The sequence below is a fragment of the Artemia franciscana genome, chromosome 15 (assembly GCF_032884065.1).
Source record: "Artemia franciscana chromosome 15, ASM3288406v1, whole genome shotgun sequence".
Taxonomy (NCBI): domain Eukaryota; kingdom Metazoa; phylum Arthropoda; class Branchiopoda; order Anostraca; family Artemiidae; genus Artemia; species Artemia franciscana.
Window position 1 is genome coordinate 30,828,939 of NC_088877.1, and position 15,749 is coordinate 30,844,687.

At 36.0% G+C, this 15,749-nt stretch overlaps 1 protein-coding gene across 3 annotated transcripts in view; it reads left to right on the forward strand.

Moving 5' to 3' along the window:
- Positions 1 to 15,749, forward strand: part of LOC136036337 (THO complex subunit 2-like) — a 130,478-nt gene that overhangs the window by 103,692 nt on the left and 11,037 nt on the right. For all 3 annotated transcript variants that reach the window (XR_010619708.1, XM_065718486.1, XM_065718487.1), the window contains 2 exons: positions 12,134 to 12,253; positions 15,583 to 15,646. Coding sequence is in view for 2 of the 3 variants with exons in the window: in XM_065718486.1 (XP_065574558.1) it covers positions 12,134 to 12,253; positions 15,583 to 15,646 (184 nt within the window). In the remaining variant the exon portion in view is untranslated. The remainder of the gene's footprint in view (positions 1 to 12,133; positions 12,254 to 15,582; positions 15,647 to 15,749) is intronic.

A 15,749-nucleotide genomic window follows, 5' to 3' on the forward strand; every position in this document is an offset into this window, starting at 1 on the left:
GATTCACTACTTAGCAACCAGCTCTCACTTCAAGCCAAGTTTTGCTGAAATCATGCGATCCATTCTGTTAAACTTCCCGGCAAAGAATGTAATTTTTACCCAGACAATGAAAAGTAAATCTAGGACACCAGCTCTAACTTCCCAGCAAGTTTGTTTGGTATTTTTTCGAAAGATGAAAAATGATCGAAACAATAGGAAGATAAGTCTTAGAGCTAATATTGGAGATCATAAGCCGCAGTAATGGCTATAACAATAGCTCTGAAACCTGAGACCTTCGAAAAGTTAAGGAAGGTGTGCTGGAGTTTTTATTTATTTTATTTTTTTTGAGGAATTGTGTAAGGACATGCTCAATCGCACTATTTTGTTTTCTGAGAACAGTTTGTCAAGCATTTGCTGTTACCAAAAGTATCGTCAAGATGGTAAGATCACGGCGATCGGTCACAGGATGATAGGGTGCATTACTTATGGTCTTGCCAAAAATTTTGTTTAGGATTGTAATGGAAAGTGCTTTTGGTAATGAAGTAAGGGCCTAAAGAAACTCAGGACGTTTTCGAATGGAATGGGAGGAGATCAGAATTAGGAATACAACTAACTGTGCTGAGGGAAAAAACTTCATACGTCTGTATTATTTCGACCCTAATGTAAAACATAATTGTTTCACTGTTTTTATGTCACCTTGGAAATACTTTATATCAAACAGTTTGTGGTTACAACCTATAAGTAAGGAATGGCATTTCAATAGTAACCGAATCAGAGCTGTTCCTAGGGTTGGTAGTGCCCGGAGAAAATATAATGACAGTACACCCCTCCTGATTTAAATATAAGCAAAGACACCAAATCAAACTGAAAGATTTGATTACCTCAAAAAATAAAAATTCAGCAGTTGTGCTTATATGTTTTGAAAAAGTCCTTTTTCAAAACAGGACTTTTTCAGATTATCTTCCAGCTTGCTAATTTCCAGGCTAAAAACACAATGAATTATCTTCGGTTAAACAGCAATTGTCAAAGATGTAGGAATAGAAATAAACCAATAGGAGTTATTTTATATATCAACTATTACTACCTTTTAATGCTTAAAATATGATTCCAAAAAAGCAGAAGTTTGGAATTAATTTCGTTTAATTCTGAGCGTCCTCCTTTCAGCCTAACGGGAAAAAGAGGTTTTTTTTTTATGGTTGATACGTGTTGAAAAACCGAAAGTTTTCTTTCTCAATATTAAACTCTCTGGGAGCTCCTTCTCTACGCACATATATCTAAAATTGAGATTTCTCGAAAAATCGAATGTTCCTTCAAAGACACAAATAGACAATACCAACAGTATTTGCTACGACCTGCCTCTGCTGCTCCCTTTAGACAGTTATTATTTTTAGGCAAAGAGAAACATACCTTGTGGAAAATGATCGTGCACTGTGAACTCTGAACTAATTGTCAAGTAACCTCTTCATAAAGACTAGCCACCAGCTCCGTTAATTAAAAATTCACAGCCATTTTTATGTCGTCGTATCATTGTAACGGTTGCCACTGAGGTGGAGAAACGGGTGGTAACCGCTCGGTGCAAAGTCAGGACTGTTGGGCGAATGGTCCAATACTTCCCAGCCAAAACTGTCCTACAAATTGTAGGTCTAACCTGCAGTGAGAGGTCATGCATTGTCATGAAGAAGAAGAATTCCCTTTTTTCAGCATGCCAAGTTTTTTTTTTTTCGATCTGCGGAGCTATATGAGGGTTCTTGAGTATACTTTTGCATTGATAGTGGTTCTCGTTGCATGAATTCTACCAACAAAATATCATGCCTATTCCAACACACCGACACCATGATTTTGCGCTAGGACAGAGTCTTTTTAACCTGCAACTTTAAAGGGGGTGTATGTGTTTCCATCCAGTTTTGTTGCCCCAATTTGGGTGTGATATGCAAAACCCATGTTTTGTCTCTAGTTGAACCGATTGCCACCTCAGTGGCAACCATTACAATGATGACGACGACGTAAAAACGGCAGTAAACTCTTGGTTACCGGAGCAGACGGCAAGTTTCATGAAGAGGTTACTTTAAAATTAGTTGAGATGTATGATAAGCGTTAGAACAAGCTTTGCAACGATGCTGTTAAATAGAGTAATGCATGAACTTTCTAAAAATGAACCTGCTTTTTTAAAATTATCTTTCGTCGTTTAGTTATATTCAAACGAACCTTACTTTAAAAACACGCATCGTACAAGGGAAAGGCTAGGTTTGTTGTTCTAATACTGCTGAAATAAATGATCCATAGATCCGTAACGATGTTCGATCAATTTTTTTTGTCTTCTTTTTTTTACGCTAAAATAGTATTAACTTGCCATATTATAAACTACAGAAGAGGGACAGAATGAACAGGTCGGATTACTTTTGGACGACTATTATTTATTTCTTTACCTTTTTTTTTCTTTGCTTCTGATTGCAAGGAAACTAAACCAATCTAAAAGTTCTTTAAACAAAAAAAAACTGTTTGTTTTTGAGTTTTGATTTGGTGGATGATCTATACCCCGGATGATTATTCGGGATTTGGACTCAGGAGGGGGTTGAAGATAGAGAAGGTATTGTTACTCATTAGCCTACACAATTCAAAATTAGTTATTTTTTGCGATTTTCCATTTCTCCAAGGGAAGTTTTGCCTCAATTCGGAACCCCCACCCACCATCGGCAGTGATCTTGAATCCCTACTCCGTTTCTTTTGTCTACCTGTCTTTACATTCCTGGAAGAATTTGAAAAAAAATGGATAGTAAAGCATTAACAAGTTTTATACTTGCGAGCCTTGAAGAGTGGTTGCTTTTATGAAAGTTAGGCTAAGGCAGATCAGAGTATCTGCTTTGTTCATCGATATTTCAAGAATTTTTTAAGAAATATAATTCATACTCCTAAATAACTTATTGAAATTTCTATTATACTTTTTCAAGTGCCATTCAGTACCATTTCAGGTCCTATATTGAATTGATTTTTTTTAAATTGTATCATAGTTGACAGTTTTTTCCTCTTTTTTGGGTGTGGTATAGTGAATTGCTGGAAAATATTTGATCTTCTTTCAAATTATTTGGACCAAATATTCACTTTGAAAAATATTTTTGCTAGTTTCTAGCTTTTGAGGCTCAATTATCTTCATTCATTAGTTCAGTTTTCCTTTTGTAGCTAGTCTTAAAGGGGTATCCCAGGGGTATCCCAGACTGTAAAACGGTAACTTAGCTTAGAAGAATGATTTCCTTCGTTTTTCATTTTCAAAATAGGAACAGTAAACAGATTTTATGTAATCTGTTTTCAGTTCGGTTTCTGTAATTGTTTAAGCAGTTTTTTGGTTGAAGAAAATACCACGGTTTAACCGGGAAAATTTTCAGTATCAAGTCTTCCAAGTATCTTGAATATATCACTAGTGAAAAATGCACGACCGTCCGAATGTAAAAACACGTATACACACTTTTCATTATTCCGAGAAAATCGTCTTCAAAGTTTCTCAAGCTTTGCGACACGTTTCCCATCCATTGCGCCACACTAGACAGGATTGAAGAGAAACGTTGCTAGGGTTGGTTTTAGAAGGTATTCTTTCGAATTATGTAATTAAAATTTATGCCAAAATACGAGGCAAAATACTGTAGATATGTGTTGAAGCCAAAAAAAAATCTGCAGGGAATTTTTTAGGACATTCTTGCATATGCCATTCGATTCGCCTCTTTGAGTTGAATTCAGTGGTATATCTACTCGGAAAGTGACTTTTCATGTCTATTAATTAATAGTTAATTTATTTTATAATTGGTCAAAAATACAAGGCATGGCGATGGAGTATAACAAAAAGAAAGTAAATGAAACGAAAAAAGCACATACAAAAACATGAGCAGATACTTACGAACTAAAATTCGAATAAACCAAACAATTCGGAAAAGTAAGCCACTCCAAGGATGGTAAACCTCTTTAAATAAATCATACAAATAAATACAATATAAAATGATAATAACCCAGCAAAAAATAAGCAAACTAGCTTTTTAAAAAAATCCTTCTAGGGGTGATTCGACGGATATTCTGCAGGCTTGGAAAAAAAGCTTATCTGCAGTATCAAAAGAATGTTGCATGCAACTGCGACTTGCCTTTCTGACAAAACCTGATTCTTACAGTTTCATTGTTGAGTTACGCAGAGACATCCCCTAACCTCAAAACGGCGATTCCAATGGAACATTCAGAATTTTCTTTCTGTCATAGTGTCTGAAATACGACCTGGTTTCTGCTGGGGTACAAACATATTTCACAGGTTTTCCACATTCAAAACCTGTTACGAGTATATTAAAATTGCTATACCTACCATCTGTTCAAACTAGAAAAGAGAACGACAAGGATGAAAAAATTGACTTTGGAAGCCTATAGACAAGATCATGTAACTTCATTGATTTCCTGTGTTTCCAAAAAAGTAAATAAAATAGTATTTTGCAGTTTCGAAGAAAAATGAGAAAAAATGCACATAGTTTTGGCAGAGAACATCCCATCTCTTCCTAACTCTCATTTAAGATTCAACAAATAAATATTCTGCCATATTTGGTTAGTTTGAACCTCGTAAATTTAGTCTGGATATTGTCAAAAATATCAGTGCCCCCCCCTAAAAAAACCAATGGCGAGATTAATTTATACCTAAATACTTAATCTGCACTTAAATTAATACAGTGCATTTGTTATATCTGTCTATAATATCCTTTTGTACGTTTTATTCAAATAATCTTTATATTCAATTGTCTTTCCTTTTATCTTATTTTACATATCGTAGTGAGTCTTATTTTTTGTGGTGTTTCTATGCCTAATTTGAGCGGATTAATTGATATCGGAAATCCTTTACGCCAGTTTACGAAATTATTGGAGTTGGTTACTTTATTTTTTCGATTTTCATGTGAAAATACCCCCCCCCCCCGAAAAAAGGAGTATTTTGAATAAACATAAATACCGAAAAGGGCAATTTTTGAAATCCAGGAGGAAGCAGAAAAATTAGGGGTAAACTTCCTCTTTTCCCCTTCCAGTTGACGCCTCTGGCCAAGAATTATTCGAGTTGTTTCCATTGAAGATGGGAATGTGTCCCGTGCCTCATGTCTCTTATTTACAAGTTATCTCACGTTTGAAAAAAATAATGTTAATGTTGACCTAGAGTGGCTGCCTCTGTTTTTACATGGCTGTTTTAACGGGCTGGACATCTTTTTACCGGAAAACCTATTCTTACCATTGATGTGGTAATTTTATACACTGGTCTGAAAGGTTACTGCTAATACAAAAAATCTGGGAATTTATCATAATTATTCATGTCACGCTCCTTTATTTGTAGTTCATGGTCTCAGGATGGAATTTAAAAATGTTTTACATTGGTGGCATTTGAAAAAATTATTATTTTGAGAGTTTTGCATTAATTTAAAATGTTGTTCCCATGTCTCGAATTACTTATCAATGATATACAAACTTGTCAAAGTGAAATCACAGTTAAAAAATATACATATATATCTCAAAGAAAGAGTTTGAATGCAGGGTTTTCCCTCATCTAAGCATAAGGCTCTTTTTTTTCTTTAAAGTGTCATTTTTTAACCATTAAATCATAAATGGTTATTTAGAATTGACAGATAATCTACGGGTTTATTATATTATTAAGTTTATATATGAGCATTTTCAGTTCCAAGATATTGTTACTAATTTTAACGAATGTGTTCTTTTCTTGTGTTTTCATTCTAGAGGCATTTGTATCATGACTGCTTATCATCATATATTTTTTTTATTGTTTAACATAAACCAAATTGACAGAGCGTAAATCGCGTTAATCGTAATATTTGAAAATAAGTAATTATTTTTATTTATAAATAATGACAGTTGAAATTGATTAATTCATAATATACGTGTTTCTTTGTATCTCCCACCTTGAACAAAAAACCGAACTCTTGTTAGAAAATTTTCAGTTCCTGATATAACTTTAAAGTTGGAGATTCTTCACAGAAAACTCTCCAGTACAGCTTCTGCTCGCCTATCCCCTCACCACCGTCTTATCCGTTTTTTCCCTTTATTTTGTGTGTGTATTTGTTTTTATGGCACTTGGTATTAACCAAGTGACATATAGAGGGAGCTTTCTTGGGGTGGGTGGTCGTGAGCCCCTTCTTGGAACTTTGAAGTCGACGTCGAAAAAAAATATAGTAGCAGTGGCAAATTTTGTCTGGAAGGGTCTTGTTATTCGAAAGTCGATTGTTTCATAATTTAGTTTGTTTGTTGTTATGTATGTATGTATACGGCCTGAAAAATGGCTTTAAATACAGTCTTTCATTCATTCATTCATATATGCGTGTTTGATAATGTCAATTCGATCGCAAATTCTGTCGGTCTGCCGGTCCTGGTTTTGCTACTTTAGGCACTTCCAGGTAAGCTAGGACGATGAAATTTGGCAGGCGTATCAGGGACCAGACCAGATTAAATTAGAAATAGTCTTTTTCCCGATTTGACCATCTGGGGGGGGGGAGTGTGGGCCGGTTAATTCGGAAAAAATAGAAAAAATAAGGTATTTTTAATTTACGAAGGAGTGATCGTATCTTAATGAAATTTCATATTTAGAAGAACCTCGTAACTCAAATCTCTCATTCTAAATCCCGGATCCAGCGTCATTTGGAGGGGGGGGGGAAATTTTGGAAAACACTTAAAGCGGAGAGATCAGGATGAAACTTGGTGGAAAGAATAAGCACAAGTCCAAGATAGGTGACTGATATAACTGGAGTGGATCTGCTCTCTTTGGTGGAATTGGAGGGGGAGTAATTCGGAAAAAATAGAAAAAATGAGGTATTTGTAAATTACGAACGGGTGATCAGATGTTAATGCAAATTTGATATTTAGAAGGATCTTGTGCTTTAGAGCTCATATTTTAAATCCCGATCAGATTCGGTGACATTGGCGGGAGTTGGATGGGGAAACCAGAATCCTTGGAAATCGTAAAAATTGAGGTATCTTTATCTTACGAATGGGTAATCGGATCTTAATGAAACTTGACATATAGAAGGATCTTCTGTCTCAGATGCTCCATTTTCAATTCGAATTGGATCCGGGGACGTAGGGGGTTGGAGGGGGGAAACATAAATCTTGGAAAACGCTTAGAGTGGAGAGATTGAGATGAAACTAGATGGGAAGATTAAGCACAAATTTTAGATACGTGATTGACATAATTGGAAAGGATCTGTTCACTTTGGAGGAGCTGGGGGGTGTTGATTTGGAAAAATAAAAAAAAAATGAGGAATTTTTAGCTTAAGAACGGGTTACCGGATCTTAATGAACTTTGATATTATAAGGAACTCATGTCTCAGAGCTCTTATTTCAAATTCTGACCAGATCTAGAAATCTTGGAAAACACTTAGAGGGGAGAAATCGGGATGAAACTTGGTGGGTAGAATAAGCAAATGTCGTAGATACGTGATTGACGTAACCGTACTGTATTCACTCTCTTTGGGGGAGTTAGGGGATGGGGTTCAGTGCTTTGGCGAGTTTGGTGCTTCTGGACGTGCTAGGACGATGAAAATTGGTAGGCGTGTCCGGGAGCTGAACAAATTGACTTGATAAAGTTGTTTTTCCCGATTAGACTATCTGGGGGGCTGAAGAGAGAGGAAAAAGTAGAAAAATGAGGTATTATAACTTACGAGTGGGTGATCGGATCTTAATGAATTTTGATATTTAGAAGGACCTCGTGACTCAGAGCTCTTATTTTAAATCCCGACCAGCATAAAGCTTCCAATTTTCTTTTTAAATCCATTTATTGATTCTTAGAATTTTGCTAGAGCTCATACCATATGAGCTCTTGGCTCGTCCAGCCTCGTCACAAGTGCCATATGAGCTCTTAGCTCTTGTTCTCTTTGTGTTTTTTGTTTTATATTTATTCTTACTCCACCATATTTGCTTTATGTATCGTGTGGGTGAAAAATAAAATCAATAAATAATGTATAAAGGTATTTCTTTGCACATCATAATATTTTTCAGGCTACCCGGGTGTTATGTATATTGAAAACATAGTCACATGCAGGCCCGCAAGATGGAAATTATTTTGGAGCTTGGACAGTTGTCCGAACCCCAAAAGACGGGTAATCTGTATAAAGATATTGGGAATGGGGGAAACAGTTGTAAAACATTGCCATTTTGATATATTTGATTCTCTAGGAGCCTCACGCCTGGTCACTTATTTCATAATAGCAATGCCCCAAAATAAGTTGTGACCTTGATTTTTTGGCTTTTTTTGGGGGGCTTTTTTCTAAAACGTTACCATATTTCTATCAACCAAATATACCTTTTCGCCAGTTTTTCAGCCATTTCATTTTTGCCAAATAAAAATATCACTTTTATTATTGTTATTTCTTATTGTGTGTTTTCAGTACAACTTTTTACACAACTAAAAAAAAATTCAGATGAAAAAATTAATAAAAAAGTTGTTCGAAGAAAAGTAAAGAGCTATGTTAAAATCCAAGACTAGCAGAAATACAGTCGTGTAATAACTAAACATTCAAACAATAAAATTACTGTCAGTGAATAAATGAAACCTAAAACGGGCAGAATTTAAAAGAAAAAAAAATCATAATGAGCATGAAGAAAACAGATATTGCTGAACAAATGATAAATTAGGGGATCCTAAAATGAACAGAAATAAAAATGAATAATCAAGTCAAAGTTATAACGACCAGTAATTATTAAATTAAAATAGGCTAACCCCCTAAGCCTTCTAAAGCCCTGTGTGCATTTCGAAGAATGGGTTTTATTTATCAAGCCATTAGCACTAACACAACAACAAAAATAATCTTTCAAGGCTTACAAACAGGAGTGGTATCACTTCCCTCTTAAACCCTCTAAACGACGGGATTGACGTTTGTGTTTTAATGAAAATGATGTGTATTTTGTCATGGTGAACAATTTATAGGATATTTTTCAATGCGTCAACATTAGTAATTTGTATCATTTAAAGGCCTTACCGAAGGGTTGTAGGGATCATGCTATCCCTGGAAGCGTATCTATTGGACCTTTTGACTATTTTTTTTTGCCAAAATAGTCATCTCGAAGTTCTTATTGGATGTTCTAGGTGGGGGGCTGGGCATGCAAAAAATGGCTTGGGGACCTGTTGCCCTTAAAAAAAACTGATTCTTAAAGAGGAAACTAGAACTTTCAATTTCACATATAAGGAGTCCTCTCCGAAGTCTTTACGACCACCTCCTCTCATGGGCGGCAATAAGCTGAATTTGAGGAGGGGGCCTACCTGGTCTAATTGGTTCTTACAATGTTGGATGTTGACCCCGGTGTGGCGCTGGCGCATGCATCGGATGTCGCCGACGAGAGGTACGATTGACTGCTGCCGAAGTGTCATAACGCCGTCGGCGGCGGCATTCCCCTGACTTTGAATTAATTTGAGCCAATTCTTTATTGTGTCAATCGCAATGTTCGATCTTTTTTTTCCCGTGTGATTAAGGATTTCGATTTTCCTGCATAGAAATCAAGTGCAGTTATCAAAATTAAACAAACAAGTGCGTACACAAATTGTTTGCAAAAATTCCTTGTGTTCCCGGGGTGAGTTTTTATTCAGCACTAGTTCTTATAGCACATCCATTGAATAGACAATTGTCTTTCGAGCAGATATTAGATTAAATTCCAGGTAGGAATTTAAGATTCAAGAAACTCTCTATTTCAAGACACTTTGGTATAGCAAAGAATCAATATTACTTTAGGCATTGCCATAGACAGGTATTTATAAATATTGAGGTTTTGATTCCGTGAAATAACAGCGTTACTTGAAACGGTAGGTCTGAAAATTCTCAAGTTACTAACTGTCCAATCCTGAATTTAACATCTAGGACAATTAATCTGTTTCCTTATTTGTCATAAAACCACCGGAGGTGTAATAACTAAGAGCAGACTAGGTCTGCTCAACTACAGATGCAGGTATCCCTAATCACCATCTCAATAATTATATCTATTATACCACCTGGAAAATTAATTTTTTCTCTACTAAATCTGTTTAAATTTTGTTAATAAGTTTTCATTAGTTATAACATTTCACCTATATACAATGATAACTAATTCAAATCCACAGACAATTGACAGTAGAGACTAACCTAATTGTAATTGTAAATTTTTATCTTGGCTCTAATCTTGGAAAATAGGCTGCTGCCCAATTTTGAAAAAAGGATCTTAAAATTGAAATACCTCAATCATGGACAGATTCAATCACTGACATGTGTTGTGTAATAGAGTAATCATATTTAAATAGTCTTGGCTATAAGATTGTAGTCAGCCAATCCCAACTATCTGCATCAGGTCCAAGATTAAGAGCCTGCTGCCCTTGCTTAGGGAAGATACATTTTAGTCAAAACATTTGTCGAAGATCACACTGTGTCCAAGTACTGGGGGGGTTTTACCCTAAATTCTCTTTCATGTAGTAGATATGATCTGGCTGTTCTAGCCACTTTTACACATTACCTCTCCCACCTCTCATAGTCGTCACACTGACCTCTGGAATAGGTTCTACCTTCTTCCTAAAGGCCCTCATAGATAACTTTTACAAAGTTGCCAACTGCAACCCAAATCAATACTAAGTTCACATTCATTTTCGCTATCTTACCCAGGAGAACTGTCTGAGTTGTCATCAAAAGTCATTGTCTGAACCTTTTCAGTTTTATTTTCACCCTCAGTGCTGTCTTCTCACCAAATCTCTTCACAACCTACTTCTTTCTTTTCATGCTTTTTTGCTTCAATTTTTTCTGTCCCACCTCTTCTTTGCCTTCCTTGTAGCAAAGGCAGCTTCAATCTTGGCTTTCTCTGATGTATCACAGAGTACTTTTGTTCTGTCCTCCTTTCTTCCTTGAAGTATTTTGTTTTCTTGGTGGTGCTGGGATGTGGTTGTACTTATTCAGGTGTCACCATTATATTTTACAGTGGCTGCAAAGTCACAGTTACTGAAAGCATTTGGTGAGAGGATGGCAGTGAAGGTAGGAATGGGGCTGGAGTTAGAACCTCTGATGAGCTTGGAAATTTGCCACCAGTTCATAGGCTAAAAAATATTGGTTGGTCTGTATTTAAAAGCAAAGATCTTCATTATCGAAACAATCTGGATTAAAAGGGGATATACCTTCCAAATTTCTTCTTGATGTTTGATGGTATGAAAGCTAAGGGGAAAGACTTTCTTACCAACCCAGCTGTGATGTGAATGGTGACAGTTCTTCTCGATGGTGACGGTTGCTCGATGAAAAAGAAAATACTACTTATTTTGATAATCAATTCTATTAGAAACACATAGCTGTTAGATATTTCAACTATTATGCCAGGGTTCTGAAATGCCACAGCCATTTCGTTTCTACCGGATTTCCACTTCTCTTGATGAATAACAAAGAAGTACAGCGTCCAGCCAGCGACTTGCGAAGTTTCTAACTCGTGAATAGGTCCAAATCTGATGTAAATTAAAGCTGGGATTTGAGATATACTGATCAAAATAAAAATGTTTGCGGACAAAAATGATCGCACCAGCGGTGCACTGCTGCTGCTATTGCGCCCCCCCGCTGCCGACCTTCCCTTATAGGCACGGCGCCAGGGTCTAGTTGTATAATAGAAATCTCAAAAAAAAATTTAAAGCAGCATCATTCAGCCAGGGTTTGGGCTGGTGCTCCCCTGCCCTCCCCCCCCACCTTATGGGCGTCTACGCCTCCTCTTTATGCCGTAGCTGAGGGAAAAAAGACTAATTGTATAATGGAAATCTCAAAATAAAGATATAAGGCAGCGTCATTCAGCTAGGGTGGGGGGCTTTCACCCCTGCCCCCCTTATGGGTGCCAATGCCTCCTCTTTAGGCAGTAGCCCAGGTGGAAAAATGAAACTCTTAACTTAGACCTCTCCCGAGTGCTACCATCAATTTCTGCCATTGAATCAGGATTATTCTATGGACAAGGATAATCTGTTGCTTTCTTGACATTGGATGACATAAGGAGATAAAGCATCTTAGAAGGAGGTCGGAAGATGTGCTATTAAGAGAGAAGTTGACGATACATGCAATTTTGGCTTAAGTGTACCTATTGATGTTTGTTCGCATGTAATTGTGCCGCTCCATATGATTGCTGCATCGATGTTCATTTACAAATATCTTCTTTTTTTTTCTAGCCAAGTAAGGAAGGTGCAGAGTCACCCCGATTGAAAAAGTCAAAGCCTTCGCAACACGACGATGATTATGAAGAAGGTATGATCGAAGAGAAGGAAGAAAAGAAAAGAGAGCGCAAACGGGTAAGCTCTATCTGTTCAAGTTCTATTTATTTTCATAAAATAACGATAACAAAAACAATATCCCAAAGGGCTCAACGGTCTGTTATTTAGGAAACGGCATACAATAAATAAAGAATCATAAAACTTGTCATAAACATACTAACCAACATCTAAATATAAATATATAACGAAAAGAAATCAGCTCACCGGCAGTCCCCACGAAACAGCGACCCTCACATCACCCGACAATAAAATACAAATTAAAATTCTCTGCGTCATCGAGGATACAACATCAACAAAACAACAACCCAAAAAAGAAAAAAAAAAGACAAATAAACCATAAGAGACATTTAATAAAAAGCCTTTAATAAGAAACTTTTTATCTGTCTCTTAAAGGAGCCAAGTGTTCGTGACTGCCGGATCTCAGCGGGAACCAAGTTCCAAGCACGCCCCACAGTCACAGCCAGGTCTAAGTCTGAACGAACCGAGGGACTAGCTGGAATCATCACATCCTCCCGGTTACGAACCATATATAAATTTAAATCCCCTGCTAGTTTGAGCAGTCCCGAAAAACAACAAGGAAGATCTCCAAGTATTGATATGCCAACGAAGATAGAGATAAAACATAAATATCTTTAATCATGAGGAGGACAAAAGGAGTGTGTGTAGCCGACTGGAGAATTCTTGTCGCTTTCTCATGAAGATGGTTAATAGGAGCAAGTATCGAGGGAAATGTGGACATCCACACAGACGAACAGTAACATATATAGGGGTAAATCAGAGAGAAGTATAAAAGACGGAGGATAGGCAAAGGAAATAAATGCTTTAATTTTCGGATGATCCCAAGTCCACGGGAACATGTCAATTATAGATGAGGGAAAATTTGTGTTTCCCTAATTATGTCAGTTGGGTAACTGGTCCCTGCCTTTAACACAGTTTTTTGGTATAAACTTAAAACGTGCTTTTTCGCTTCAAGTATTGAATATTTTATTGAACAGTTATTCTGCAGGCATGTGGCATAGTGCAATAGATTTATTTTTCTTTTGGAAACCTGGATTCTGACTTTTAAATTATTAAAATTTCGATTTTGTTAATTTTTTGCCGGATTTAATTATTATCTAATCAGAGTTTATTCTAAAGACAATGGTTTTCTTCTGTTTTGTGGCTTGGCAAATTTTTAAGGATTTCCTTTTTAAGGGGTTTCTTTTATAAACAGTTCCAGTTTTGTCACTTACTTTGTCACTGGATTTTTTTTTTTTTTTTTTTTTTTTTTTTTTTTTTTTTTTTTTTGACGTAACACAGGAGTCATCAAGTATAAATAGAAACCACTAGTGTCACATATGTGACGTGGTGATTTTTGCCGCTTTACTTCAGTCGTTTTAATTGATAATTGGATCCGCCCTGCCCCCCCCCCTCAGGGATTCTGTATCAAGTTGTGGCCAACCTGACTTTGTAGCCTTTCATTTTGTAATTAATATCGCCTTGAACTCAGGTGGTATGTCTATTTATTTTCGATCCGACCTAATTATATTGACGATGATACGATTCATATATCGCTGGTCTTTACAATGCTGTACCGCAAATACATGAGCTAGAAAGTGCATTCAGTCCGATTGTAAATAATCTAAAGCGTTATGCCATGATTCTTGGCGCTATTAATAGCCTTTTTTGTCTGAGTCACTATTTGCCATTTTCATGGGCCTTCTACCCATTTTCTAATTTTTTAGATCAGCTACCAACTGTTGCTTAACATGCTTAACTTAGTATGGTGTCAGAATAACGGTTTGTCTACACCAGTATTTCATTAATTTAGTGCCCAATTTTGTCTCTAAATTTGAATGATTTGATTGCTTCTAAGTTACAAGTAATTATGACTAGTCGCCGGCTGTCCTTTTCAATCCTCCCTCTTTTTTTAAATAATGTCTTACATTGCTGAATGACGCACTGAAGTGCAAGGAATGTTTAAACGAAAATCAAAGTGCCTCTATTCTGAAATTTACAGTTAACTCCTATTTTTGCAATGTTTTCTAAGACGTGTGCAGATCATTTCCACTCTGAATTTAAAAATTAAAAATTGACTCTAAAAAGAACATGTCTAACAATAATGTTAATAAATGCCATCACCAATAACGACATCAAGTTAGTTAGATAATAAAAACAAAGAAAAAAAATACTCTTGGTGAAATAAATCTTTAATTGCAGGTTCTGTGGCTTTTTTTGGATTGCCTGGGTGAAGGGGTAATAGAGAGACTCTTTTTTTGTAACCAAATTTTGTTTTTAGTTTTGAAAAACCCAAGACTTATTTTTGTTTAATTTATTTATGTTTGTTTGTCGGCATTGACAGCACCCTAACAATTGTCTTTATTCAGACCAGTTTTTATTATTTTAAAGTTTAGTTGCTTCTCTGTATCATCCCTTCCAGGGGTATCTTCCCGTTACAATTGCCTTTATGTCTTCCTAACTGATATGGTGAACGGAAATTTATAGCTGGTGTAGAAGGTTTACCGCTATTAGCTATTTAATAGTCGCAGTTTTGATTAGCTCTAGCACTAATTTTGGTTAATAAAACTATTTCAGACATTATTCATTGAATAAGTGTGTTATTCAAGACGACTATTAATAGTTCTTAAAGCCTTCCCATGGTAATATTCTCCTCTAACTATTTTATATATGCTAGTTGTGTTGCCGGTTTTATCCTTAGCAGTACTTAGCGATGGTATGTTAGAGTCGCCGCCTTTTCAAAAAATATCTTGATGTTGAACTACTCACGTTTCCTCCTCAGTCGATATAAGGTGAACATCAATAGCCAGTCTGGATTGTTTATCTGGCTCACCCATAAAAATTATAATGCACTCATATTGTTATTCGCTGATAAGTGGTAAACCTAATTAGTTCATTCTTCTTTTATTCAAGTCAATTGATTAAATGCTTTACATGTTTGAACTAAACCAGGAATTGAATACATAATAGACATTCTCGAAGTAACAGGGCACTCAAAGAATTTATTAAACGTATAATTTATATAAGTATCAAATAAAAATATAATATAATTTATATAAATATTTGGGATCACTTTTAAGTGCTCCTGATGTAGTGTTTCATATCCCTGGTTGAAAAAACTTCAGGTTGTAAAAAAAAATTTCATGGCTAACTTGCACCAGGGCTAACTTGCCATGGCTAACTCTCTTTACTTGAATACGCATAAGTAAGTCATTTGCTATTATCTCTGAACAGTTCGACGTTCCTGTCGTACGAAGTAGGCACGCAGTAGCCGTATTGTGATTAGCCATTTAGAAAATAATAAAGAAAGTTACTAGATTCAGTTTCACCTTTTTCTCGTCTGTTTCTAGGAGAGAGAGGTGGAGGATGGTGGTGAAAGCAAGCGGAAAAAAGACGCAGAAGGGAAAAGCTCAAGTAAGTCCACCTTTTGTTTATACAATAATGCAATTTCGTCTGTACCATTTCTATGGTTGACTTACCTAATGACAATATTTAATTGTTCATTTTCAATGAACAG